The 27,894-nt window shown below is 40.4% G+C and overlaps 1 protein-coding gene across 3 annotated transcripts in view; it reads right to left on the bottom strand.

Annotated features, from left to right (window-relative positions):
* Window positions 1-468: 468 nt before the first annotated feature.
* The window catches only part of disp3 (dispatched RND transporter family member 3), a 501,267-nt gene continuing 473,841 nt past the window's right edge, over window positions 469-27,894 (bottom strand). For all 3 annotated transcript variants that reach the window (XM_080214968.1, XM_080214970.1, XM_080214969.1), the window contains 2 exons: window positions 16,133-16,299; window positions 469-4,881 (listed from right to left, as the gene is read on the bottom strand). In XM_080214968.1, the coding sequence (XP_080071094.1) occupies window positions 4,519-4,881; window positions 16,133-16,299 (530 nt within the window). In that variant the 3' untranslated portion in view covers window positions 469-4,518. The remainder of the gene's footprint in view (window positions 4,882-16,132; window positions 16,300-27,894) is intronic.

The following is a 27,894-nucleotide window of genomic DNA, read 5'->3' as shown; positions in this document are numbered from 1 at the left end:
ACTGTGGGGAGGAAACCAGAGCACCCGGTGGAAACCCACAGAGACACGGGGAGAACATGCAGACTCAGCACAGTGACCCAAGCTGGGAATCGAACCTGGGTCCCTGGTGCTGAGGCAGCAGTACTAACTGTTGTGCCGCTGTGCCATCCAGTAGGAAACAATCAGCAGGGGTTTTTAAGCTTGTCACTTTACTCAGACCAGTCATGTAAGTCTCAAGGTGAAGACTATCTGACTGTATGCCAAGAAGCAGCCTTTTCCTTTGGAGCATAATGAAGATTATTGGTGACAGGAAACCGGCATTTGGTTGAATTACTGCAGCAAGTTACCAATATGAAATTGGAGGCCTTATTACAGGATGCATTGCCTTATGAGTGTGGAGGTGAAAGGTAGGAAACAGGAAAAAAAGCAAGAGGGAGTGATAACTCCCAAAAAGGTTTTCATTGACAATGAATAGAAATTTATTTCGGTTTGAGTTAAAGCAGCAGTAATACAACAATTTGAATGTCAAATAATTCAACAACAGTTCCTAAAACAAGGAACATTGTTCAAAGATTCTTTTTCTACAAAATTATTTAAGAAATTTACACAATATGGAAATAAAAGTACCGAGTCTAACAATATGCAGTAATTAGGATTACTTGGGCTATTTCCAAGACTTTGTTAGATGTTGATATTAAAACAGTTCTTTATTTGTTATTTTAGAACTAATTGTATTAGCTCTTGGGTAAATAGTCATCTCATTGAAATACATTGGGGTTTATTATTTAGTCAACGGTTATAAAATGGGGCAACCTGTTTCTTATTTTCACTTGACTTTTTATTGACACCAACCATTGAAGAAAATATACCCAGTTGACTTGTAATGTCTCTTTGTAAATTGCTATGTATTTTTGATGATGACAAAGGTATAACAAAACAGCTTCATCAATGGTTTTCAACATCATGTCTACTCACATACCTCCAGTCTTTTAAAGCAAGATTGTCAGACAGTGGTTCAGTTTTACAAATTAGTGACCCTGGTGCAGATTTTCCATATTGCATGCATTGGGAGCACAGGTAGAGAGGACAGAAAACCCTGCATCATATTCCATCCATTTCTCCACTTAGGTTAAAGGACCATTTTAGCAAGTAATTTCTATAATTTATCTTTTCCCAGCATTTAACTGGAACTATGTAAGTTAAATTAATTTTTTTTGTATATATCTACGTATTAAAATATAAATAATACCGCCATTATGAACTGGCAGCTGCTGTCCAATCTTCATTATTTGTGTACTTTTATCAACATTTTCTAAATGTGTTTTAGTATCCATGTTTAATATACTTATCTATTTGCTTTGTGTTTGACCATGAAAATTAAACAGGTGAAATCAGGTTAACAAAATCCAAGTGCAAATAAAAAGCGATTCACCTAGACTTTTGGGGCCATAATGCTGGAGTTGTTGGATAATGAAATGTTGTATCACAGACAGTGGCTGTGGCAGCAGTTATTGCATTTTTAAAGAAAAACCAGATAAATATTTGAAGCTAGGTAGATATAGCGAAACAAGGAGAGGGGGGAGAGTTGGGTTAGTTTTGGTTTGTTCAAGGAATGAAGCTGGACAAATGCGATGGGTCAAATGATCTTCATCAGTGCTATGAAGATGTATAACTCACTGATTGGATATGTATTGCTAGCTATGGTTTGAACATTCTAGAGTTCAAGCATATAATGAAGCATTGGCATGTTGGTGTATTACTTAACTGTCTGCTCTAGAAATAATTCTTCAAAGACTCTACTAACATTTTGATTCATGTGAATTGCTAATTTACAACAATGTCCTATAAACGCCCTGAATATATTGGTTATAAACAGTAAATGATTAATTTAAAGTGAATAATCGAATGATAAGTTACTAACGCGCAGCATCTGTATAATCCCCTTCAGAATTGGAAACTACAAACTGATGTTCTTTTCACTATTATATATTTACAATACACATCCTCACTTCCCACCAAGATCCATCTCTAACATCATTCCTTAATAAACAGCCACTGTACATCCTTTTAACTGCCAGTTACTTTATTCTCCCTGACTTAAATTTCCTTCCCTTCTCTGTTGAAGGCAGTACTCATGCCAGGGTAAATGTTCCAGTCACTGTCCAATATGTATTTAAGCAGTAAGTCCAAAAATTGCTAAGAAATTTGGGTGCTGAAAATCTCAAGTAAAGAAAACAAAATCTTCATAATTTACTCAAGAGCACTGTAATTTTCAGTCTGACTTCATTGGCGAGCTGCCTGCTACTGTCTGCAGCTTGGAGACTGAATGAAAATGAGGTCTTAGGTCTCAACTTCCAGCCCTGAAATGGGGCTATCTGAATTTCTAAATCCAAGTTTTGGCAGTCAATTCAAACAAGGTGGAAAAGGGGGCAACATTTCAATAGTGTCCAACTTATATTTACCCAAATATCACTCACATACATTTTCCACCAGACGTTATTGGTTGATGAACAGGAATGGAAATGTGGACTGACTCTTTTCCCCTCCCTAGCCCAGAGAAGCTAAGGCTAATTGCATCACCCTTATTAACACTTTAGCCAAGGCCAGCAATCTCAACACAGATTGTCCAGTCCATATGGCTTAATACCATCAGTTGTCCTATTAATTATACCTACCTTGCACTGTTACAATGACCTATATTTGTAACTAGCTTTAGCACCTGCTTTAAAACAGATTCATGTTCAGCAGGCTGAATTTCAAACATTTCTCACTTTAATTCTATAGCTGGTCACTTTCAGGTACCGGTTTACTTTGATCTCTGAAAGTTTCTCTATATTTTCTTGTTGTTTAACGTGGGACCACTTTAGCTTGAAAGTGAGATTTCCTTTAAAGAAGCAACCTGTGTGGTAGGTATGTCTTATTTTTGCATGTCATATTTGAGCACCCACACTATTGAAATTGAAGATGACAGCTTGGCTCACACACTTGGGTGCAGTACTGAGGGAGCTACAATGTCTGAGGTGCTACCTTCTGACTAAGACATTAAATCAAAGCCCTATCTGTTCATGTGGATATATAAGACTTTGGCTGGAATTCTCTGGCTGTTCACGCTAGCAGGATTCTCTGGTCCCGCTGCAGTGAACGGAGATTTGGCTTTGTGCCGAATTCTCCTTTCTCACTTGCAGCAGCAGTGGGACATAAATGGCTGGAGAATTCCAGCCTTTGTTTCATGATTTGAACAAAAACAGAGAGTTCTGCTGACACCCTAAACAAAGTGAGTCAACTGACCTCATTAAATCTCACTATCTGATTATTTAATTTTTTTGCTGCTTGTCGTACTGGTCCATTTGCAAATAACTGTTGCATTTATCAACTACAGAACAGCAAATGCACTTCCAAAATTATTAAAAGATTGTGAAGTGCTTTAGGATGACCCAACATTGTCATAAGTGTTAAATAAATGCAAACCCATATAACATCTCATAAAAGATTTATCTCAATAGGAATTTGGGCCACGCCTCTCCTGAACACCATGCCACTTGGCACAACACTGCATCATGTAGGCCAGGTCATCTGGTCTCATTGTAGTTGGGAGTGGAAAGGGCCTACTCTACTTGGCTTTGTAGAAAGGTAAAAAATAACATTAGCCTGGGTGGGCATTTGACTTCTGTTGGCAGTGTCTCTGCGTGAAGGCCAGGTTAGCATCTATGGGTGAAGAATGGCACTTAGGTGATATAGTGCATGGCTGGATCTAAGGGACTATAGGAGAAGAGGAGGAAATTGAGGAATAACAAAAACATAAAACAAGAATAAAAAGGCTCTGAAAAAAATAATGAAAACTTTAGAAACTTAATGTTTAATTTCACTTTAACCCAGAAGGTCAGAGGGTGGAGTCTCAGTGGCTCATGTCATTGAAGCCTGTTGGGAAGGCCACCATTTTCTCAACCAGACTTTCAGATAAAATTCCTTCTCAGGGATGGAAAAGAATAAAAGGGAACTGGAATTTCCCTCCCTGGCTTACACCTGAACTGGCTGATCATTAGAACTGACACACATTTTGGAAGAATCTGTCTAAACTGATATAATCTTAGTTGAAGAGCAAATATTTAGTGGGGAAAATGGGTAAAGGAAAATAAGGAGACTTTTCCAGTGCTAACTAGATAGCTGCCGGCTTTCTGATGTAATGGACAGATCTCCCCACAATTGTGTGTGAAAGATGTGACTAAAAGATATTTAGAACCCATTCCTTTCAGACTACATTTTCATTTGTTTCAACTTTTTTCCTTTGAAAAGATGAAAAATCAGAGTTTGACATTAGTTGTACATCTAACTAACAGGAAAAGCAGTGCTCTAAACCATTGCTTGGAGTTAAGTGGTTACTTAACAGTCTCATCAAATCAGCAACCATCTATCACACACAGGAAATAAAAAGTTCATACAAAACAAAAGGTGGTAATGGTCCCAGTTTTTGCATTGTGACAAAGTTCCTTTTTTAAACATTATTTCTGTAATCACTTGTATTAAAATTGTATAAATAAATTACAGTGTTGATCCATTGGGGAGTGGGATTTTGATTCCTAATCTAACCAGTACTAGACAGATACAGAATCCTCCGCCACCTATGGTCACTACTCCTAGGACCGCTTTAATAAAAGATCTCCTTGAGCGATAAAAGTCACTTGGAGCCAGGATGCTGAGCAGAGCTGTGTTAACGGTCAAGGTGTACAATATAGAGATACCGGTGTTCAAGGCAACAATCTTCCCAAACTTGGCAAATGGGGTAATGATGCAAAAGAAGAGTGGGATGGTTGCAATGACCGTAGTGATGGCACTGGAGACAATAGCAACACCAACGTGTCTCACCGCTGCTAGGGTCCTCCATTTCCCCATTTTGCATTTATCCTATTAATTAAACAAGGGAAGCTATTAGTAAACATGTTCATCCGTCTATTGAAAATAAAATGAAAAGCACAATCTTTGACATCTTTTGGAAATTTATGACACATGGAAGCACAGAGGGGAATCTTACCAAAAAATGGCAGTGTTGCTTCTGGCAGGAAAACCAGCGTGTTTCTCTCCAGAGAAATTGGTTGGTTTCCTCTCCAGATTCTGCTACTCCCTGCCAAAAAAATTCAAGGGGCATGATTCACACTATCATATAAGGGGACAGGCCCTAAACATGCCAGCAAAACCCGGCTGCACACGTATTGAGGTGTCATCTTTAAAGGGTGGCCCAATCAGAACAATAAACCTGTCCCCAACTCACCGCTGAGGCATCAGGAACTCCCTTTCCCGTCAGTGACTGGAATCAGCATTTGCTTCTCCCCACCGTGAGCATCAGCCCCCTTCTCACTCGCTCAAGAACATCAGCCCCTTCTCTCTCCCCTTCCTTCATGATCATCAGCCCCTTCATACCCACAGTCAACCACAACTGCAAGAATTCCCTCCATGAAGCTCTCACTGGGGCCCACCTCTTGGCACAGGGTGGCACTGCCAGGTTAGCATGAGCAGGGTGCTAACCTAGCGATGCCACCCTGTGTCAAGGGGCATTGCCATGGAGTATTGCCAGGGCACTGCTTTGCCACGTCACTCTCCCCTGGGGGCTATACATACCTTTATGCCCTGAGGAGACCCCCATGACAGCTTCACGTTTGTGTGAACGTGTTGTAAACCGTGCCAGCATGACATCACATCGGTGCAGTTTGAAGGTATGGCAGGGGGGTCAAGATACAGTGAGGGGGTAGGTCAATAATAACCTTGCAGATGGCAATCGTGGTTTCAAGATTTTGCCCACATTCTTTCATAGCGTTACAATCTTGAAGTAATTATTAAGCAGCTTCTTCCTTCTTTTCTCTGCGACCAACTATATCTTTAACTTTCTCTCCTGTGCCCCCTGCAGCCTCACTTGCAAGTGTAAAGTGCTCAGTGAGCCCACCCATTCAGCTGCTTTGCCTCATGCCTCCCTTCCCCTTGGCCACAAAGCCAAGTTTCCTCTAGCAGTAGCCCTGAGCTCACATCTTTCTTGTTTTTCTTCTAATTTTCCTTCTTATCTCAAGTTCATCTTGTTCACAAGACTTATCCCCTGCTTTCTCAATTACAATTCCCACTAAGTTGCTGACCACCAAATTTTCTTTCCTGGTCCCCATACTAGCTAAATATTGTTAACAGTTCTCTCTCCTCAGGACATGTCTCCCAGTCCCTTTCAAATTTCCCATCATCATCATCACTTCCTCAGAAAAGCAACCCTTCAGCCCTTTGTCCTTGCAAAAAAAAACACTACATCGCCACCTTCCCTGTCTTTCTGTAGCAAAATGTCCCAAAGCATTGTCAGTAACATTGAGTTACAAAAGGAGACATAAAGTTGGATGCCCAAAAACTTGATTTTAGGGAGCATTTAAAAGAGAGAGATTTAGGAAGAGAATTCCAGAGCTTAGGATCAAGGTCAGGCAGCTGAAAGTATGGCTGCCAATGATGAAGTGATTAAAATTAGGGGTCAGAATAGATTGAGCATAAAGATCCTGAAGGTTGAGACACAACAAAAAAAGCCCCGAAATAGGATACTCTTCAGAACTCCTAAAATGCATAAATTAAAGGCCCTTGACCTCACCTAGAGCTCAGCCATAACAATATGTCACTATCATCAGCGCTTATGCCCTGAATCTTGACTCCAATGAGGATATTAAAGAAAAGCTCTATGCTAACCTTTCTCATTGCTATTGCAAATGAAGAAAAGATCATCTTACTGGGGGAACTTTAATGCCCAGGGTTGGCCATAACTCCATAGTCTGGAAAGGAGCTGCTGGGAAAAATGGTGGGGGAAAAGCCAATGGGATTGGTGTCCTCCTACAGACAAAGTGCTCAGCATGGCCTCATCATAACAAACACCTTTTTCCCCCAGAAGAACAAATACAAAACCATATGTAGGTATGGAAGTACTGTCACTGGACTAGCATTTCAGACGTCAAGCTAATTCTCTGGGGTAGAGGAGATCAAATCCCACCACAGCAAATGGTAGAATTCAAATTCAATTAATAAATAAGGAATTAAAAAAACTTGTCTCATGAAACCATTGTTAATTGTTAGGGGAGATAGTGGTACAGTGGTATTGTCACTGGACTAGTAATCCAGAGACCCAGAGCAAGATCATGGCAGATGGTGAAATTTAAACTCAATAAAAATCTGGAATTAAAGGACTAATGATGACCATGAAACCATTGTCTATTCTCCCAAAAGTCCATCCTGTTCACTAATGTCTTTAGGAAATTTACACGTGGAAGCAGGGGGCATGGCTGAGATATTAAATAAATACTTTGCATCCATCTTTTTTGTTTATTTAATAGTGTCAGAAATAGGCTTACATTAACACTGAATTTACATTAGCAATGAAGTTACTGTGAAAATCCCCCAGTTGCTACACTCTGGCAACTGGGGGACATTAAGGGAGAATTTAGCATGGCCGGTGCACTTAATCAGCACATCTTTCGGACTGTGGGAGGAAACCCGAGCACCCGGAGGAAATCCACGCAGACAAGGGGAGAATGTGCAGACTCCACATTGACAGTGACCCAAGCTAGGAATCGAACATGGGTCCCTGGCGCTCTGAGGCAGGTGTGCTGACCAAAGAACAAAGAACAACACAGCACTGGAAACAGGCCCTTTGGCCCAACGAGCCCACACCATCATCTTAACATTGTGTTTTTCCTCCTCCACCCTTGACCCATGTCTATGCTATGATACCCCCGCTGGAAACCAGATTAAGGGGAGAATAATTTAGGGGCAATTTGTTACACATCTTTGGGGTGTGGGAGGAAACCAGAGCTACCCCTGTGCTATCCCTAGGAGGTTGATGCTACCCAGGACATAGTGACGGAGGAATTATGTCCCTGGAAGAGTTCAAAATTGATAACGAGAAAATGCTGAATAGCCTATTAGTACTGAAAGTTAAGAACATAAGAACATAAGAACATAAGAAATAGGAGCAGGAGTAGGCCATCCAGCCCTTCGAGCCTGCCCCGCCATTCAATAAGATCATGGCTGATCTGTTGTGGCTCAGTTCCACTTTCTCGCCCTCTCCCCATAACCCTTAATCCCCTCTCTTATCAAGAACCCATCAACCCGCTTCTTAAAAATATTTAGCGAGGCAGCCTCCACCACTTCAACGGGCAGAGAATTCCAGAGATTCACCACCCTTTGAGTGAAGAAGTTCCTCCTCAACTCCGTTCTAAACCGCCTCCCCTTTATCTTGAGGCTGTGCCCCCTAGTCCTACTGTCTTTTTTGAGCGGGAAGAGTCTCTCCACCTCTATCCTATCCATCCCATTCATCATCTTATACGTCTCAATGAGATCTCCCCTCATTCTTCTAAACTCTAACGAGTACAAGCCTAGTTTATTCAGCCTCTCCTCATAGCTCAATCCCCTCAACTCTGGTATCAGCCTAGTAAACCTCCTCTGCACTCCCTCCAGGGCCAAAATATCCTTGCGCAGGTGCGGCGCCCAAAACTGCACACAGTACTCCAGCTGCGGCCTCACCAATGCCCTATACAGCTGCAGCAAGACCTCCCTACTTTTATATTCAATCCCCCTCGCTATGAAGGCCAGCATCCCATTCGCCTTCCTGACCACCTGCTGCACCTGCAAGCTGGGTTTTTGCGACTCATGCACAAGGACCCCGAGGTCCCTCTGCACCGTCGCCTGCTGCAGTTTTTCGCCACGTAAGTAATAGTCCTTCCTACCATTCTTGGAAGGCACCAGGACCAGATGAGATGCATATTGTTTTTGATGGAAGAATGGAAATTGCAGGGGCACTGGCCATAATCTTCCAGTCTTCCCTAGACTCGGGGGAGGTGCCGGAGGACTGGAAATTGTAAATGTTATGCCCTTGTTCAAAAATAGTTGGAAAGGATGCTCCCAACAATTACAGGCCAGTCAGTTTAATATCAGCGGTAGGCAATCTCCTAAAAACAATTACTCGGGATAGAATTAGTAGTCACAAGGAGAAATGTGGGTTGACTAGGAAGTGCCAGCAGTGGACTTCTAAAGGGGAAATCATGTTTAACTAAGTTGCTGGATTTTTTTGAGGATGTAACAGAAAATGTTGATGAGGGTAGTGCTTTGGTGTGGTGTACATGGACTTTCAAAAGGCATTCAATCTAATGCTATACAACAGACTTGGAGAAAAGCTGATGGAATAAAATGTAAATACAAAATTGGCTGAATAATAGGAAGCAGAGAGTAAAGATACTTTTAAAAAGCATTTAGATAGTTACACGGGTACGATGGGTATAGAGGGATATTGACCAAATGCAGGCAATTGGGATTAGCTTAGGGGTTTTAAAAAAAAGATGGCATGGATAAGTTGGGCTGAAGGGCCTGTTTCCCTGCTGTAAACCTGTAAAACTGTAAATCCATGCTGACTGATGGATATTTTTTGGGCTGGAGGAAGGTTTGTAGTGGTGTTCCCTAGGGGTCACTATTAAGACCCTTGCTTTTCTTAATATATATTAGTGATCTAGATCTTGGTGAGCAAGGGACAATTTAAAAAGTTTGCAGATGAGAAAAACTTGGAAGTATTACAAATTGTGAAGTGGAAAGTGTAGAGCTTCAAAAGACCATAAGACATAGGAGCAGAATGAGGCCACTCGGCCCATTGAGTCTGCTCCACCATTCAATCATAGCTGATTTTTTTCTTATCCCCATTCTCCTGCTTTTTCCCCATACTTTTGATTGCCTTATTAATCAAGAACCTATCTTAAAGGCACTCAATGACCTGGCCTCCACAGATTCACCACGCTCTGACTGAAGAAATTCCTCCTCATCTCTGTTTTAAAGGATCGTCCCTTTCACCTGACGATTTGCCCTCTGGTTCTAGTTTTTCCTACTAATGGAAACATCCTCTCTATGTCCACTCTATCCAGGCCTCACAGTATCCAGTAAGTTTCAGTAAGATCCCCCTTCATCCTTCTAAACTCCAACAAGTACAGACCCAGAGTCCTCAACCGTTCCTCATACGACAAGCTCTTCATTCCAGGGATCATTCTTGTGAACCTCCTCTGGACCCTTTCTAAGATCAGCACATCCTTCCTTAGATATGGGGCCCAAAGCTGCTCACAGTACTCTAAATGGGGTCTGACCAGATCCTTATACAGCCTCAGAAGTACATCCCTGCTCTTGTATTCTAGCCCTCTCCACGTGAATGCTAACATTGCATTTGCCTCCCTAATTGCCGATGAAACCTGCACATTAACTTTAAGGGAATCTTGAACAAGGACTCACAAGTCCCTTTGTGTGTATGATCTCCTAAGCATTCTCCCATTTAGAAAATAGTCTATTCCTCCTTCAAAAATGCATAACCTCACACTTTTTCACATTGTATTCCATCTGCCACTTCTTGGCCCACTCTCCTAATCTGTCCAAATCCTTCTGCAGGCCCCCTGCTTCCTCAATAGTACCTGGTCCTCTACATATCTTGGTAAGGACATTGACAAGTTGGTAAAGAGAGCAGATTGGGGGCAAATTAAATTCAATGTGGCAGGAAGGAAAAGTCTAACAGGGGAGAGCCCTGAGGTTAACCTCCTCCCTGCAACCAGAGCCTCCCAAACCTTAGGTTCCTTTGCGAGACTCTCCCTTTGCAGCCTGGCAGTGGCAGAGAGATCAATGGGCATGGTTGAAGTCAGTACTTCCCTCTTTGCATAACCCCCATCAGAGTTCAAGGTGTCTAATCCCTACTTGTCAGGACCTGGAGAGACTGGAACCCACTGGACCTCCTGCTGGTGGGGAGGAGCAGGTGCAGGGAAGCATATTAGATAGTCTCAAACCTGGTAATTATATTCAAATGTATTAAAATCAGCAGTGATCAGGTTCTCATCCACTCTGGGCAAGAATCTGATCTGAGCAGGTGCAGTGGGCTGGAAGGCTTACATTGGGTTGGACACCTAGCAAAAATCCTGATTTAGCCCTCCTGCCCCATTCAATGGGCCATCAGGATTCTCAACTGGGTCTAATGGCCCAAGGAATCACTAATAATATAAAAAAAATTTTAAAGGAGTACAGGAACAGAGGGATCTTGGGGTATAAAGCAAATAATATTCTGGGCTTTATTAATAGGGACATAAAGTACAAAAAGCACTGCAGTTACGCTGAATTTACAAGATGCTAGTTATATCTCAGCTGGAATATTGTATACTGTTCTGGGCATCACAGTAAAGGAAGGATGTGAATGTATTGGAGAGACTGCAGAGAGATTTAGTTCCAGGGACGAGAATTTCAGTTCTGCGGATAGATTAGGGAAGTTGGGACTGTTCTCCTTGGAGAGAAGACTAAAAGGAAATTTGATAGAGATGTTCAAAATCATGAGGGGGCTGGGCACATCAGTTCAGGAATGAGAGGGCACAGATTTAAAGTGATTTGCAAAACAAGCAAATGTGATGCAGGATAATTTTTTTTCTCAGAGTGGTTTCGAACTGGAATGCACTCCCTGAAAGTGTGGTGGAGGCAGGTTTAATTGAGGCATTCAAAAGGGCAGTAGGTGATTACTTGAACAGAAACAATGTGTAGAGATTTGAGGAAAAGTCAGGAGAACGGCAGTAAGTTATGATGTTCATTTGGAGAGTGGTTGCAGACACAAAGGGACAGGTGGTCTCCTTATGTGATGTAACAATGATGTGATACAGTGATCCTTGATCAGGATAGCATTGCCACGGTGCTGGGGCCAGTGCCAGGCAACTGCCCAGACATTCCCGCTGGGAGTTATACTTACTTTTGTGCCCCCAGCAGGTTCCCCTCAACTACGTTTCATTTTGCTGAATTCTTTAAAGGTGATGGGCTTTTGCTCACCCCATTTTAAAATTCAACCCACTTTGTCCAGATGGCTGTACCATATCTCCATACCAAGTCCTTTTTCCTCAAAAGACCGGTGTTCTTAGGATTACTAAAAAGCTACAAAGACACTCTGAAGTTCTTCTTGAAGCACAGCAGCATTGCTATTAATAACTGGGAAGAGCTTGCAACCAATCATTCACAAACTTGTCCATCAAATTGCTTTGAGTCCAAATGACTTAATGTTGAGATAGAGTGCCAGCAGAGAAGGAAAGAATAGGAAGCAAATTCTGCACCCCAGATCCCACTACGTTGTAGGGCATCCTGCCCTATGTGCCCAAAGATCTGCACATTAAGAAACTGTTTGCTCAGTCACAAGATGACTCATGGTAGAAACACAGGACCCTGAGTAGACATTGCCCTCAAATTGAGGGACAGCAACAATTCCAGATTAATTAACAGAATTTAAATTTCCTGGCTTCCAAGATGTGTTTTGAAGTCATGTCTCCAGATAACTATCCAGTAACAGAACCAATACGTTACTGTACCCTATTTGTTAGCTATAACCATAGAACCTTCTGCAATGGCTTCTCTTCCTGCACTTGAACCACCCTCAAACACAAATACCTTCCCCCACATAAACATTCAAGAACTCAGTGATCCTACAACTTTAGCCTCCCGTGCATTCCTCACTCATTGATGGGCATGTTACCAGCCACACAGAAATGCTGACTTCCCTCCCTGAATGATCTTGTCTCTTGTCTCCTTCTGTTAAGACTTTCTTAAAATGTATCTCTTACCTAGCTTTAATCACCCGTCCTAATTATTTTTTTCTTTGCCTCAATGTCAAATTTTCCTGATTATATTCCTGTGAAGCGTTTTCGGATGTTTTGCTATTTTAATGGCACTTTATGAAAACAATTTGTTTTGCTGTTGTGTAAAACTGATCTAGAAATCTGAATCAAATCAGGAATAACTTCTCGGCACTCAAATCCTGATCAGCCTGTTGCAATATTTCCTTTAAAACAATTGCTGCTCATATGCTCATCGGTCTGGTTTGAAATAGATTGCCTGGTTATTGATTGAACTGGCAGGATATTTTTTTAAATGAGGCAATTAACAAAATAAAACAATGAATAAAGCAAATAATTTGGGGGAAATAGAAGGGGATAGAGATTGTTGTACAGTGTTGTGTAAGAAGGAAATTATTGCCAGAATCAGAGAAGTATGAATCCTAAAGCATTCAGGACTTCATTACAACTGAGGAGGAATAAAAGGAGAGGCAGGATTAAGAAAAGGCATGCCAAAGTTCCTATAGTATGATCTTTTGATAGTGACATTTACGTGCTGTCTTGCATGTTTACATTGCTAAAATACCCTCATCTCAATTAGAGTTTCATAGCACATTTATAGAAACTACTGTTCCAACATGAAGGAGCCAGCCTGGAGCGTCACTTTCCCAAGGCTGAACTTGGGAAACGGTTTATATAAAAGCATCTGCTGATTTAACCTTAAACTAAACTTTTCATATTCACGGCCTTTCTTTTTCCTTTCTGATCTTGTTCTCAAAATCAAATGGTGCAGTCTTCCTAGTAACCAAAGTAAATTTTGAACCCCACTGAAAACCCCTAAAGCTGCTTTACATCCAACTATGGTTGTACGTATAATAGTACACAACAGGGTGCTTCTTGGAGTGCAATCAAGAGAAATTGACAGCAAGCCAAAGGAGATTTCCAACAGATGCAGCCATGAGAGATGAAGTGAGTAATATAGGAGAATGACAAGTTCAGGATTTCCATTTGAGCTCCATTGCTCTGGTACTCTCTATTGTTTAAAAAGTAGTTTATATGGCAAGTGCTGCAACTAGCATTCTTGGTGCACTTGTTCAGCAAGTATTTGTGCTATATTTGTGCTATCAATTGATAGCAAACACACATTAAGGGACTCAGACTTTCAAACGATTTCCAATTCTGTGGACAGTTGGTTACCATGACATTATGTGATAATTCAGCCAAGTATAAGATTGCGTTTAGATTTCTCTCAAGTGTATTGCTATTGATTAGATGAGTTAAATATTTTCTATTACTCTTCAACATGCATTTTTCACATATATTCCCATTTACCTATTTCACAACAATTTAGATCGAAATGATCACTCATCTCTAGTTCTATTTCTTGTTTATCTTCAGTACATCCTACATGTTAATTAACTCACTCAACTCAATTGTGTTTACACTGGATACGAAATTCCTTGTCTACACCTTTGGAACATGTCTTCCCTCTTAAACAGTCTACATGTTTTAAACACCTCAGCTTCATGTCCCTTAACATCTACTTCTTAGCCTTGAATTTCACTGGTGGAATTCACCAGAAACAGCTGTGTTGTTCTGTCTGCTCCTTGCAAGGGCAATAACAGCCTTGAGGATACCATATGTAGGGGGTTGGGCAGGTAGTGTGTGCCATTTCACCTGTACTAATCTTATGGGCTTGCAAATGACTGCTTTAAAAACTCATTTTAACAGAAAATGTTGGGGAACATGGTGGCTGAACATCAGATGTACATTTTTTCAATTGCCAAGTTGATTGCTGTTAATTGGAAAAAAGCTTCTTTAATATGGTTAATATTTGGTAACAAATATATATTTGTTGTAGGATAACAGGAACGGGATAATTATTGCATAACTCTGCTTCAAGTGGTGATATCTGTCTGATGACCGCTGATTATCTTGAAAATGACCCTTCTATTGGATCTGACTGTGGGTTTCAGTAAGTTCAAGTACTTGAAATTAATTAAAAATATGATCAACTAGAATAGCCGGAATAAAAATTACAACAGTACAGCTCTCTGGGTGGAATTTTACAAAAAAAATTCTAAGTGCCAATTTTTGGGCGAGTTTGAAAATTCAATCTTAAGGGACTTAATTTTAGGACGTAATTTTTGCTGGGGTGGGGGTGAAGGCATGGAGCCTAAGTTCATCAGTGAAGCTGGCTACTAAGTTCTGTGGGTGCCATTGCACAAGCACCCCGATCTCCCAGTTCACTGGGAGATCTCCTGTTGCCGACCAACCCCCACATGAATATCAGGACACCCTCTTCCCATGGATGTTGCCACCCCTTCAGAGTTCCTTTCTTCCCTCTCCGATCATGGATTGTACTCCTTCCACATAGATCCTTCCCTCCCTCTCTGATAGTGGATCACCGCCCCCCCACAATTCCCCACACCCCCACCCCTCCCAGCAGAGTTACCCCTTTCCCCCATTATCGATTTTCCCTCGGCAGAGTTCCCTTCTTTCCTCTCACCCTGGCAGCTCCCAGGATAACCACGCTCGTCTCTGCCCCTTACCCCCCACCACCATGGCTCCACCCCATTCTGACTCTTCCCACTTGGTACTGCCCCAGCACAGTAACGGTGCTGTGTCAGGGTGCCAGGCAGACAGTGTGAGGCTGGTGCTGCTCGTACTGCCCCTGACCACCTGGGGACGTCAATGGTCTCTGATCCTCCCAGCAAGCTGATCATGCCTGGTCCTCATTGGTGGGGATCATACTTGATTCTCACTGGGGAGAACCCTGTCTAGTCAGGTGGTACAGGTAAGCGAGCCCAGGTGATAGTTCCTGGGACTCGTTAGTGACATGCAAATTGTCATTAATATTTAAATCAGCTTCACACCCTTTCTGGGTACAAAGTCGATTTTGCTGGTTAAACAGGGCCATTAAAATCAGGGGAGGCGAAAAACCAGGCGTGAACCTGATTTTTCATCTCCTGCCCGATCTTACCAACTCACCTCATTGAAAGTTGGGTGTGACGAGGTCATAAAATCGAAGTCTCTATTTCTTCAGGTACCATGCCCTGAGGCTATGTTGGACTTCTTGTTCATCCATGGATATGCTTGGCAAAATGCTGCAGTGGTTTGCTGCTGCCTTCTGCAGGTTGCATAATCAATCATAAGGCAAACCAGGATTCCTTCCTTCTCTTACTGCCAGCCATTGGTGTATGTTGGAAGGATGTACATGTTGATACTCAACCTGTTTAGCAGTATTATGAACAAGCCTTCCTTTGTCATCAAGTCCTGGAGTGGGACTTGAACCTAGAGCTTCAGGCTCAGAGATAGGGCAACAAGACCTCATACACATTACAACTAATTGATCCAACTCATAATGCTGGAAAATTTTCAGCTTCATTTTTTTCGCAGCATTAGTACCATTGTTAATTCTTCCAAAAATTTATATTATGTATATTGAACTGGCATCAACTTAAAACAGTTGGAATCTACATTGTTCGATGCCGAGGAGGTGGACTTTAGTATTCAAAGAAATTGAACTAGCAGTTTATTCTACTTACGTCAGTCTCAGCTATTGGAAGGTTTTCTCCCGCCAGCAGGTAACCCTCAACAAGATGGACACAATAATCCACGGAGGAGCCTACTAGGATGGACAGAGAGATGGCTTCGACTGCTCCCATTTCCCAGCCAAACCAGTACATGATGGCAACCATCAAGCAGATAACACCTGGCAAAATATAATGGATAGGCATTCAAGGACAACTCCAAGAAACTGGAAGTAAAAAAAACATACACAGTGAAAGGAAGAATGAAAGAATGAACTTGCATATAAATAGTGCTATCTACAGCAATGAATTCCTTCTACAATGTAGACACTGCTATTTTTTGGCAAACAAGGCACAACAAAGCCCGACAAATAGCAACAAAATAAATGATGAGGTATCATTCTTTGGTCAGGATACCAAACGTAGCAACGATGCTCTTCTTCAAAAGTAGTGTCATGGTATCGTTTATGTCTATGTGAGAGCGCAGATGGGGCCTTGGTTTAACACCTCATCAGAAAAATGGTACTTCTGACAATGTAGTACTCCTTTAGTCCTGAAATGTCAGCCTAGATCTTTGTGCTCAAGTCTCCCAAGTGAAACTTCACTGCGTAACTTTTTGACTCCAAAGCAGAGTGTTACCGACTGACCCTGACATTGTAATGAATTGGTTAATTAACAAAAGTTGACCAGGGACCTTAATGTTTATCTTCAAGTGGTGTCATTGGACCTTTTATACGCAGCTGTGCTGGGAGATGAGGCCTTTGTTCATGTTTTATCTGTAATATAGCATCTCTAAGAATTAAATACTCCCTCAGTACTGGACTGAAACCTAGATAACATAACCAAATCTTTGGAATTGAGTGTAAACCCATACCTTCCTGCTCAGAAACAAGAGAGCAACAAAATTGGAAAGAAACCTTAGGAAAGATCAAAGTTCGCAAATCTTAGCCCCATAATTATCTTATGGATATTAACATAAATGGATTCACATGAAAATATTTTGCCCTGTATTGCAACCAAGGAAGAAACTGACTACAATAAATTGACATCTTAATTAAGCAAAGCCAAATTCAATATGAACCTGTTACTGCTTTTATATGTTACAATGTCACCCCATTATTTTTAATAAAAGCAATTAGAATATTTGCCACAGCAATAATTTCAAAAATAATTTCAAAAATAATTTCCTGATGATATGATTTCATCTCATCGCTGTGGTGACATCTATGATGACTTCACTCAAGATGCTCTCAAATCAAGCTTTCTCTGCTGATTCATTTCAGTTTTTCATTTCTGCAAATGATGTATTTTCTGCAATAATAACATTTCAAACCAAACTCTACCTTCAACTGATCAGTATTTTCATTTCAGTCTTTCATACATTTAAGAACATTTCAACAGCCTATACTTATTTAGCATCCGAAACAAACAAAAGCATGCTGAGGTGCTTCACTGGGGTGTAAGGGAAGAAAGTAGATGCTGAACTATAAAAATGTATTAGGAGCCTCGAGGTTGGTTTTAAGAAGAGTCATAAAGAAAAAGAGTGATGGCTGAGTTAATAGAAGGCATGGCTGCCAGTGCTGGGTAAAGCCATGATATGGAGTTGCCGGCGTTGGACTGGGGTAGGCATGGTAAGTAGACTCACAACACCAGGTTAAAGTCCAACAGGTTGATTTGGTAGCATGTGCTTTCGGAGCATTGCCCCTTCTCACCTTCTCACCCCTGGCTCACCTGATGAAAGGGCAATGTGCCGAAAGCTCGCGTTACCAAATAAAGCTGTTGGACTTTAACCTGGTGTTGTGAGACTACTTATTGTGCCTACCCCAGTCCAACACCGGCAACTCCACATCATGCCTACCACCGACACCGTAAACTGCTGGCTCAAAGTGGAGAGGGTCTCCAAGCTGATCGTGCGTATTGACACAGAAAGACTCATCTGATGAAGGGGCAGTGCTACCAAATAAACCTGTTGGACTTTAAGCTGGTGTTATGAGCCTCCTTACTGTGTTGGTGAAGGAAGGGGGGATTGTGCAAATTATAGGGCTGGAAGAGGCTGCAGAGATAGGGAGAGGTGATGAGAATTCTAAAGATAAGTTGGGAAACTGGGGATCAACGTAGGTCAGCAAGGACAGGAACGGTACGTGCTTGTTCCAGTTCACAGGCAGTGAAGTTTGGATTAGTGGAAGTTAACTTATTGGTAAGCAGACGTGGTACCCAGTGTAATAATCCTGGAAGATCCCTACATTGTGTTTTTGGCTAATTAACTTAAACATTAAATTAAATACTACTACTAGCTGTACACTCTTTACTTTCATTGTTATAAGTAATCTTGCAGTGAATTATTTATTCCTGCTTGTGATATGCCTGAGAGGTGACCTGATAGGGAATTGTAGTTTCAGCCATCATAGGCCAATATTTTTGACCGTGAAAGTTTTAAAAGCAGATAAATGGTCAAAAAGTAAACTCAGCTGAAATCCACTATAGTGCTAAAACAGGTACCCTATTGCATGAGGAGCTAGTCACCTTGGGTTCTATGTAGAACTAGGACAAAATAGCTGCATTTTGTTAAGGCCATCATTTTTTTTTGCTTTACTTAAACTTGCCCTTTGAAACAGGCATGGTGGCACAATGGTTACACTGTTGCCTCACAGCACCAGGGATTTGGGTGACTCTGTGGAATTTGCACATTCTCCCCGTGTTTGCGGATTTCCTCTGGGTGTTCCGCTTTTTCCCCACACTCCAAGGATGTGCAGGTTAGGTGATTGACCACAGTAAATTGGCTCTTAGTACCCAAGATGCGTGGGTTAGATGGATTAGCCATGGTAAATGTGTGGGGTTACGGGGATAAGTTGTGGGAAAGGGCTTGGGTAAGGCGTTCAGACAGAGTCAGTGCAGACTCAGTGGGTCGAATGGGTTCCTTCTGCACTGCAGGGATTCTATGATTTGTTCAAAATTCTATGTTTTGTTAAGATGATATCATGAGGCCTGGCATGGGTAGGTCTTAGATAAGTCTGTGACATCTGTTGTAACTGGGGCTTTGTAACAGAAAGGTAATATCTGGGTTAAATTGGTCTCCATAGGCACAGGAAGAAAGCATAAGAAGGGATTCCCAGAGCATAAAAATATTGTACAAGTGCCACATTGACTAATGTGATGGTATCTGTGCACAGCTGGGGAGTAGTTACATGGAGCTCTAGATGAAATGGCAACGCTGTTGTGCTTCGATACCACTGCTCAGACAATAACAACAGTCAAGTCTTATTTAAACAGAATAAGACAACGTCACTTTGTTACCCTGCATTCCAATACCAGTTTAATTTCCTTTATTATCTGTATGAGCCTATGACAAAAATGCATCCTCAACCACCAGAAAACTATCTCTAATCTGGCTGTAAAATGGCAGTCTCACACACCCATAGATGTCAGAGGATGGCAGGAAACTGAAAAAACATCACAGTAGGGCATGACCTTCTCCGAATGGCGTTGTGTTCTAGAAGCAACTACTCTGCATTATTTTTCTGTTTCTGAATTAGGAGTATTAATGCTGGTATAAAAAAGAGAGACGGTTTAAGCTATCATAAGAAATGGAAAAGTTAAGAAATCTTCCTGATACCTTCATTGGTATCAATAACATGCAGTGACCAAAGGAAGTCACCTGCCTATAATATTCAACTGTAAAGGGTTTTATTCTCTCACCTTGATCAGTGTAAAAATTACACAAATAAAATGAGAATACATAGCTCTGTACTTGCTCTGACTGATAATGCCTATGATTCACAAACTATTGTGGGAATTCAGACCTAAAACAATAGAAGCAGTATAATTAAAAGAAATTAATCCTACACAACAAACAGCTAACAAGATTCCTTCAGTTCTTTTAAGTAAGGTATATGACACAGCTGAGAGACCTATCATCCAAAATTAACACAGCAAAGAGTGTAATTTCAAAGACAATTTGTCTGTGTTTTGCATCAATGGAACTGGCAGCATACTTGTCAACTTCACTATATGTCACAGGGCAGTTTAAACAATCAATGCCTCTGGAAATCTTACTGCAATTCTGTGAATTAGTTTATGTTTGTGCACCAGAATTTAAGGAGGCAAAGCATTATATCATTTGTGATATCTTAGTCAAATAGCTTTCATGCTATTTATTCTTCTGTAGTGAGGTTGCCTCTTTCTATACTTCTCCCTCATCTTTTCTGCTTCCTCCCCTGGCAACTTATGCTCTTCCTACCTAAGACCGCAAGCATTTCAAGCTTTACCAATGCTATTCTAAAACAACGACATGTGGAATGGGCAATTAATATGAAGTACGAGAAATGAAATCCATCACTTTTTAACAGGGCCTCATGCTCTGCAGTTGCACACTGTAGTTTAGTATATCAATATATTAAAGGGGAAATATCTTCATGAGAAAGTGCTTGTAAAAATCTTGTTCAAAGACATTGGCATTGCTTTCATCACAACGCTGGCATATATGCTTAGCGTAATTATTTATTTCAGCATATAAAGTAATCAATAGTAGTAGAGAATAAAAAGCTTTGTTGGGCAGTTTTTCATGAACACTCTTTAACTCTACATTTTAGCTTTCATCCTCCCAACCTCCTGATACACCATATCCTGCATCCTCCTAACTTCCTCCAACCCCATATCTTATTCTTTATATTCCCTATAGTTGATACTAAGAGCCTGCGAATCTCTCCACTGCATCAAGAAACTGATCGTAATTTATGCCACAATGATTCAGCAATGAACCAACAGGGAACATTCGTCCCACCAGAAACTCATGGTCCAAAAATTACCAGATAACGACCTTTCCTTCTTTCAGATATTGATCGATACCATCTATTTTCAACATTTTTAACTTTTCTTTGGGATTTGTAGCATTTCACATTTTCTTTGTAGCTCTATCAATCTAATAAATTATGCTGCAGATGCCTTATTTGTGCAGGCTAGGTAGTCTTGTTGCAGTTCTTTCTTAACCTATCTCCTATTTAATCTTGATGATGGTAGTCTGATTTTAGGACACAATAGAAGCAGAGCCTGCAACTTATTAGCAGAGGTTTTCTGTGGATAATGCAACCATTTGCAAGGAATTCATGCTGTCAAGTCACAAAACCACTGTATGAGAAGAATTCAGACACTGAGATACGAGGCAGATTTTTCACAGAGAGCAGTAGATGCCTGGAACTCGTTGCAGGGGGAGGTAGTAGAAGGGGATATGGTAATGAATTTTAAGGGGCGTCTTGACAAATACACAAATAGCATGGAAATAGATGGATATGGTCTCTGGAAGGGTAGGGGGTTTTAGTTAAGTTGGGCAGCATGGTTGGTGCAGGCTTCGAGGGCCGAAGGGCCTGTTCCTGTGCTGTAATTTTCTTTGTTCTTTGTATGACTACCCTTGGCTTTCTGGAATGTCATTGAGTGACTTGCATCACAAGTGAATTCATTGCAAGAAACTTTTACTGTAATTAATCCTGACTAGTGATAGATATAGATTAAACTTGCAAATAAGTTATTACCAGAAGAATAATTTTAAAAAATAGAAATATGCAAGGATGAATACAAACCAGAATAAATATAAAGCTTGGAAATCAAAAAGGATTTGCACAGTACCATTGAACACTATTGTTGAATAGCACTAATACAGCCCCACTCCATGACTCTTGGATGTGGTACGCAAACCTCAGAGTTGAGAGAGGCATGTATTGATGTAAAATGCATCCTTTATATCAGGGGCCTCCAAACTATGGTCCGTGGGCCACATCCGGATCGGAGTTTGGAGATCACTGCTATATGTAGTCTGTCAATAAAACACATGGTTTTTCATCAACCACAAATAAAAGATGAATATTATGAACATACTTATGTGTCGTTAACATGCCTTTTGTGGAAATTTGTCATAATTTCTTTTGGTTCTAAGTGAAAGTATTTATTTTCTATAGTGTCAGGACTCAAATGAGTCACTATCTGAGAATTTGTGTTATGGTTCCTGAAGAATGATCCTGGCTGTTGGAATTCCACCTGTTGTGTCTTTATCAAATTATTAGTATCTGGACAGAAATACTTCAATGCTCCTCATGGAATATTTCAGTGGGAATATTTCTGTAATACTTATGAAATAATGAATGAATGAATCATGGAGTGTGCAACAGCTGTATCTTTACATAATGCAAATCAAGCCCTGACCTCATTAACTTTTAAAATTTAAAATGCATCGGAGGATAGGATGGAATAAACTAAACTGAATGTTGTAAGTTCAGTTATATTAAATACAAACAACAAAAGGAACTAATACAAATATATTAAATAAAATCCATTAAGAATATTCACTTTGGTTTGTTCTGTAGGTTGGATAAGGCTTCCATGAAGTCAATTATTTAGTTCCAATCTTAGTCCTAGAAGTTCACTCTTCCAGGTTATTAATAGGTTCAGGGGTTGTTCTAAGTCAGCTTAGTATGACATTATCTTGCCTCTATATCCCAAACAGATACATTTGTAGGCCTCAAACAAATCAAATAATCATCTGCATCCTTGAGTAGCTTTGGCTCAATGCATATTTTTTAACATCTGCATTGGAAATTTCTGTTCCAATTCCACTGCAGAAACTTGAGTGCTAAATAGAAGACATCTCAGAGCAGTAGTGAGGGAGGGGAGGTCACCATCAGAGTTTTGTTGTATGTTTAGTAGGTCACATAAAAAGGTTCTGAGTCTTGTATGGTTGAATATTAAGTGTTTATTGATAACACATAGATGTGTACATATATACAGGGTAGCTCAAGCTGGGAGATAACTCCATGCTTGCTTCTACACATGTATCTCTCCAGTCCACAAAACTGATTCTAGTCTCAGGTCATATAACATACCTGCGCAGTAGTTTCCAGTCCCATATCAACCCTTACTATTCTAGATACCCATATATTACAAGGTTCTGTTGTAATCAAATCCCCACCTGCTTTCCAAAGTGAACTCTAAATTGTCCATGGTACTATTTAAAGAAAGTAAGAAGTCTCACAATACCAGGTTAAAGTCCAACCAGTTTATTTGCTAGTAAGCCCATAAACCCTATTCTAGATACCCATATATTACAAGGTTCTGTTGTAACCAAATCCCCATCTGCTTTCCAAAGTGAATTCTAAATTGTCCATGGTACTAATTAAAGGAAGTAATAAGTCTCACAATACCAGGTTAAAGTCCAACCAGTTTATTTGATAGTAAACCCATAAACTGGTTGGACTTTAACCTGGTGTCATGAGACTTCTTATGAGTTTATCCCAGTCCAACGCTGACATCTCCACATTATGGTTATTTAAAGAAAAGCAGGAGAATTGCCCTCAATGTGCTGCATATTTATGCCTCAATTAATACCATTCAAACAGCCTTTTTGGTCATTTCACATTGCTATTTGTGTAACCTAACTGTCAATTTCCCAAATTACAATAGTGACTACACTTCGAAATTACTTCTTTGGTTGTAAAATTCTTTGGGATGTGAAATGTGAAAAGTTCTTTATAAATGTAAGTTGTTTCTATCACATCTAGTACCAAACAAACCCAAACAAAAGACCGCCAATTACTGGGAAAGAAATAGAAGAACAAATCTGAAATTACAGATCAATGCAAACATTATAAAGTAGTTTTAATGGGCAACTTTAATTACCTGAATATAGAATAGGTGAGTGGTGGTGCAAAGGGCAAAGAGAGATAAAAGTTCCTAGATTGTGTTCAGCAAAGTTTTCTACAGCAGTATATATCCAGTCCAACAAGAAAAGAGATGCTTTGTAAGACTTGCTTCTAGAAAATGAGGTGGGCCAAAGAGATCAAGTGTCATAGGGGAACATTTATGAGACAATGATCATTGTGTTGTAAGGTTTAAGATGATGATAGAAAAGAAAAATAGACAATCCAGAGTTATTGTAGCTAACCCCTTTAAGGCGTATATATCTGGAGGGTCATGTGAGCCAATCACCCAATTAGGAATAAGCATGGGGATCTTGATACAGAGCACAGGCTTTTGCAACCAGAGTAGATCCTAAAGTTGAAAGTGTATATTTTTCTACTTGTAAATAAACTTTTATAGTTCATTATACTAACTGGTGATTGCCAATCCTTCCAACTATTACAAGAGTAAAAGTAATTACATGGGGGAGAGCCAACTTCAGTCGGACAAGAACGGAGCTTGATAGGTTAGACAGAATGAAAGGATGGTGAGAGAAATTGTAGCTGAATAATGAGCTACCTTCAAATCAGAAATCTGAACAGAGTCAAAGTATATTCCCTTAAAAGGGAAAGGTAGTGCAATCAAATCCAGAGTTCTCTGGATGAAAAAAGAGATAGAAATTAAGATAAGGAAGAAAAAGTATCCTTATGAAAAGAGTCAGTTAGAAAAAAAAGAGAACCAAAAGGAATAATGAAGATTCAGAGCAGAGGTGAAAAAAAACACATTATAAGCAAAAAGGAATTATGAGAAAAGGCTGGCAGTCAACATAGAGGGAAATCCCAAAGTCTTCTATGGGTATATAAGTAATAAAAGGGTGGTTAAAAGAGGGAGCAGAGTCAATTAGGGAGGCTGGGGTTATGGCTGAGGCATTAAAAGAATGCTTTGTATCTATCTTTAACAAGGAGGTGGATGCTACCAGGATAGGATGACAGATGAGGAAACTCTGACCCTAGAATCATCCAGAATTGAAAAGGAGGAACTGTTGAATAGATATTGGCACTGGAAGTTGATAAGGCACCAGGATCAGACGAGATGCATCTGAGGATGTAAATGGAAGTGAGAATGGAAATTTCAGTGACACTGGCTATAATCTTCCAGTCTTTTCTAGACTCGGGATGGGGGGGAAGTGCCAAAGGACTGAAGAATTGCAAATATTACACCTTTGTTCAGAAAACGTGATCAGGATTGCCCCAGCAATTACAGGCCAGTCAGTTTAACATCAATGGTGGGCAAGTTCCTGGAAACAATTAGTTGGGGTAGAATTTGTAGTCATATGGAAAAATGTGGTTTGAAGGGAAAATCATGTTTAACTAACTTGAAGTTTTTTGAAGAGGTAGCAGAAATGGTCGATGACGGTAATGCTGTTGGTGTGATGTACATGGACTTTTAGAAGTCATTCGATAGTGCCATACAACAGACTTGTGAGAAAAATTACGGCTCATGGAATAAAAAGGGATAAAGGCAATATGATACAAAATTGGATGAAATAGAAAGCAGACAACAATAATCAAAAGATATTTTCTGGGCTTGGAGGAAAGCCTGAAGTGTTAGTATTGGGGCCCTTACTTTTCTTGATATATATTAATGACCTAGATCTCGGAGTGCAGGGGAAAGTTTTGAAGTTTGCAATGATACAAAAGTTGGAAGTATGATAAACTGTGAAGAGAACAATATGGAACTTCAAAATGACATTGACAAGTTGGTAGATGAAGTTCAACATGGAGAATTGTGAGGTAATGCATTTTGCAGAAAGAACATGGAGAGAAAATGGCCACGACTTTCCTGAAAAAGATTGAAGTGTTGCTGCCAGCAGGAAAACTGGAGTGTTTCCCACTAGTGCTGTAAACTAAGGGGTAAATTCTTAGAGATCCAGGAACAAAAGATCGTGGGTGTATATGTGCGTAGATCATTAGTGATGGCAAGACAAGTAGACAGAACAATTAACAAAACACATAATATTCTGGATGATATTAATAGGAGCAGAGTGCACAATAAGAACATAAGAAATAGGAGCAGGAGTAGGCCAACTAACCCTTCGAGCCTGCCCCGCCATTCAATAAGATCATGGCTGATCTGTCTTGGCTCAGTTCGCCCTCTCCCCATAACCCATAATCCCCTCTCTTATCAAAAACCCATCAACCCGTGTCTTAAAAATATTTAGTGAGGTAGCCTCCACCACTTCAATGGGCAGAGAATTCCAGAGATTCACCACCCTTTGAGTGAAGAAGTTCCTCCTCAACTCCGTTCTAAACCGCCCCCACTTTATCTTGAGGCTGTGCCCCCTAGTCCTACTATCCTTTCTGAGCGGGAAGAGTCTCTCCACCTCTATCCTATCCATCCCATTCATCATCTTATACGTCTCAATGAGATCTTCCCTCATTCTTCTAAACTCTAACGAGTACAAGCCTAATTTATTCAGCCTCTCCTCATAGCTCAACCCCCTCAACTCCGGCATCAGCCTGTGTGCAGCTGGAGTACTGCACACAGTACTCCAGCTACGGCCTCACCAATGCCCTATACAGCCGCAGCAAGACCTCCTTACTTTTATATTCAATCCCCCTCGTGATGAAGGCCAGCATCACAATGAACTCATAGAAGACACTAGTTGGACATCAGCTGGAATATCATGTACAGTTCTTGGTACACCACAAGAAGGACGTGAATGTATTGGCGAGAATCAAGAAGAGGTTGACATGAATTGTTCCAGGGATGAGAATCTTCAGCTATGAAGATAAATTGGAGAGTTTGGGATTTTCTTCTTGGAGAGAAGGTGGCTATGAGGAGATTTGATAAAGATGTTCAAAATCATGGGGGGCTGGACAGAGTAGATAGGGAGAAAATGTTCCTGCTTGTAAAAGAATGAAGAACAAAAGGGCACAGATTTAAAGAGATTTGCAAAAGGAAGAACTGTGAAGTGAGAAAAAAAGACTTTTTCACACAATGAGTGGTTGGGGTCTGGAATGCACTGCCCGGAAGTATGCTGGAGACAGGTTCAATCAAGGCATTCAAGAGGGCATTAGATGATCACTTGAATAGAAACAACAGGGGTATCGAGAAAAGGCAGAGGAATGGCACTAAGTCAAGACATTTGTTTGAAGGGCTGGTGCAAACATGAAGGGCCAAATGATCATTCTGCACCATAATAATTCCATGATTTTGTAAAAATGTTTCTGCTCTTGAGACTTTAAACAGGTTTAATGATTTCCTTTCTAACCCTGAGTTCCAAACAGTGGTTGTACAATCAGGTCCTTTGTAGCACTCCGGTATATTTATTAATATATAAATTCACATGGTTATGATATAGACGCTTTTGATGGGATGTTCCTCATGTCTTCAGAACAAAACTGGTGCAAATTAATCTCTCCATCCTCAGCTCCATCTAGGGGAATGAGGTGGTGAGTGGGCAAAGAGATTAATAACTTTATTTGAGGGGATAGATTGAGAAGACACTAGTAAAATTAGGAAATTTGGATGGATAAATGAGTGAACTAAGTGATCTCTGAACTAAGTGGCAATATGTTCCAAAATGCATGTCTGCAAACATTCTATAGATTAAATATAGACCTTTCAATACTTGCATCTCCCTTTTGGTGTTCACATACTTATTCTTTACGATATAAGTGAAGGATGTTGGGTACATATACCACTTGAGTGACATGCCTATTTCCACTGCACTTTCAGTGTGCTTACCTGTTGTTAGATTTTTGAGGAGCCATGTTAACTTTCTGTTACCAATTTCTAGTTTATTGTATATATTGTTGACATTAATATTGACCAAATCTGGACTAGAACATTTGAAAAGGTAATAAAGCAAGGATCTGTACATATTGAAGAACATACATTTTATGCCCTCAGGATGATTGGAAAAAAACAACTTTTTAACTGTAATCAATCTTATACTAAAACAAATCCTCTTGCAATCTTTCCAAACTTTTAAATGGTGTATGATTATTTAGCTGCTCTCTTAAGGTGGTACTTAAAAAGAGATGCAAACTGTTAAAGTGCCCTTGAAGAGTCAATTTGTCCATTCATCAATTAATTTCACATGCTACTGC

Source organism: Carcharhinus amblyrhynchos, chromosome 30 (genome assembly GCF_965287045.1).
Source record: "Carcharhinus amblyrhynchos chromosome 30, sCarAmb.v2.hapA, whole genome shotgun sequence".
NCBI lineage: Eukaryota > Metazoa > Chordata > Chondrichthyes > Carcharhiniformes > Carcharhinidae > Carcharhinus > Carcharhinus amblyrhynchos.
Note: the sequence above shows the minus strand (reverse complement) of the source record. Positions and strands in the feature narration are given on the sequence as shown.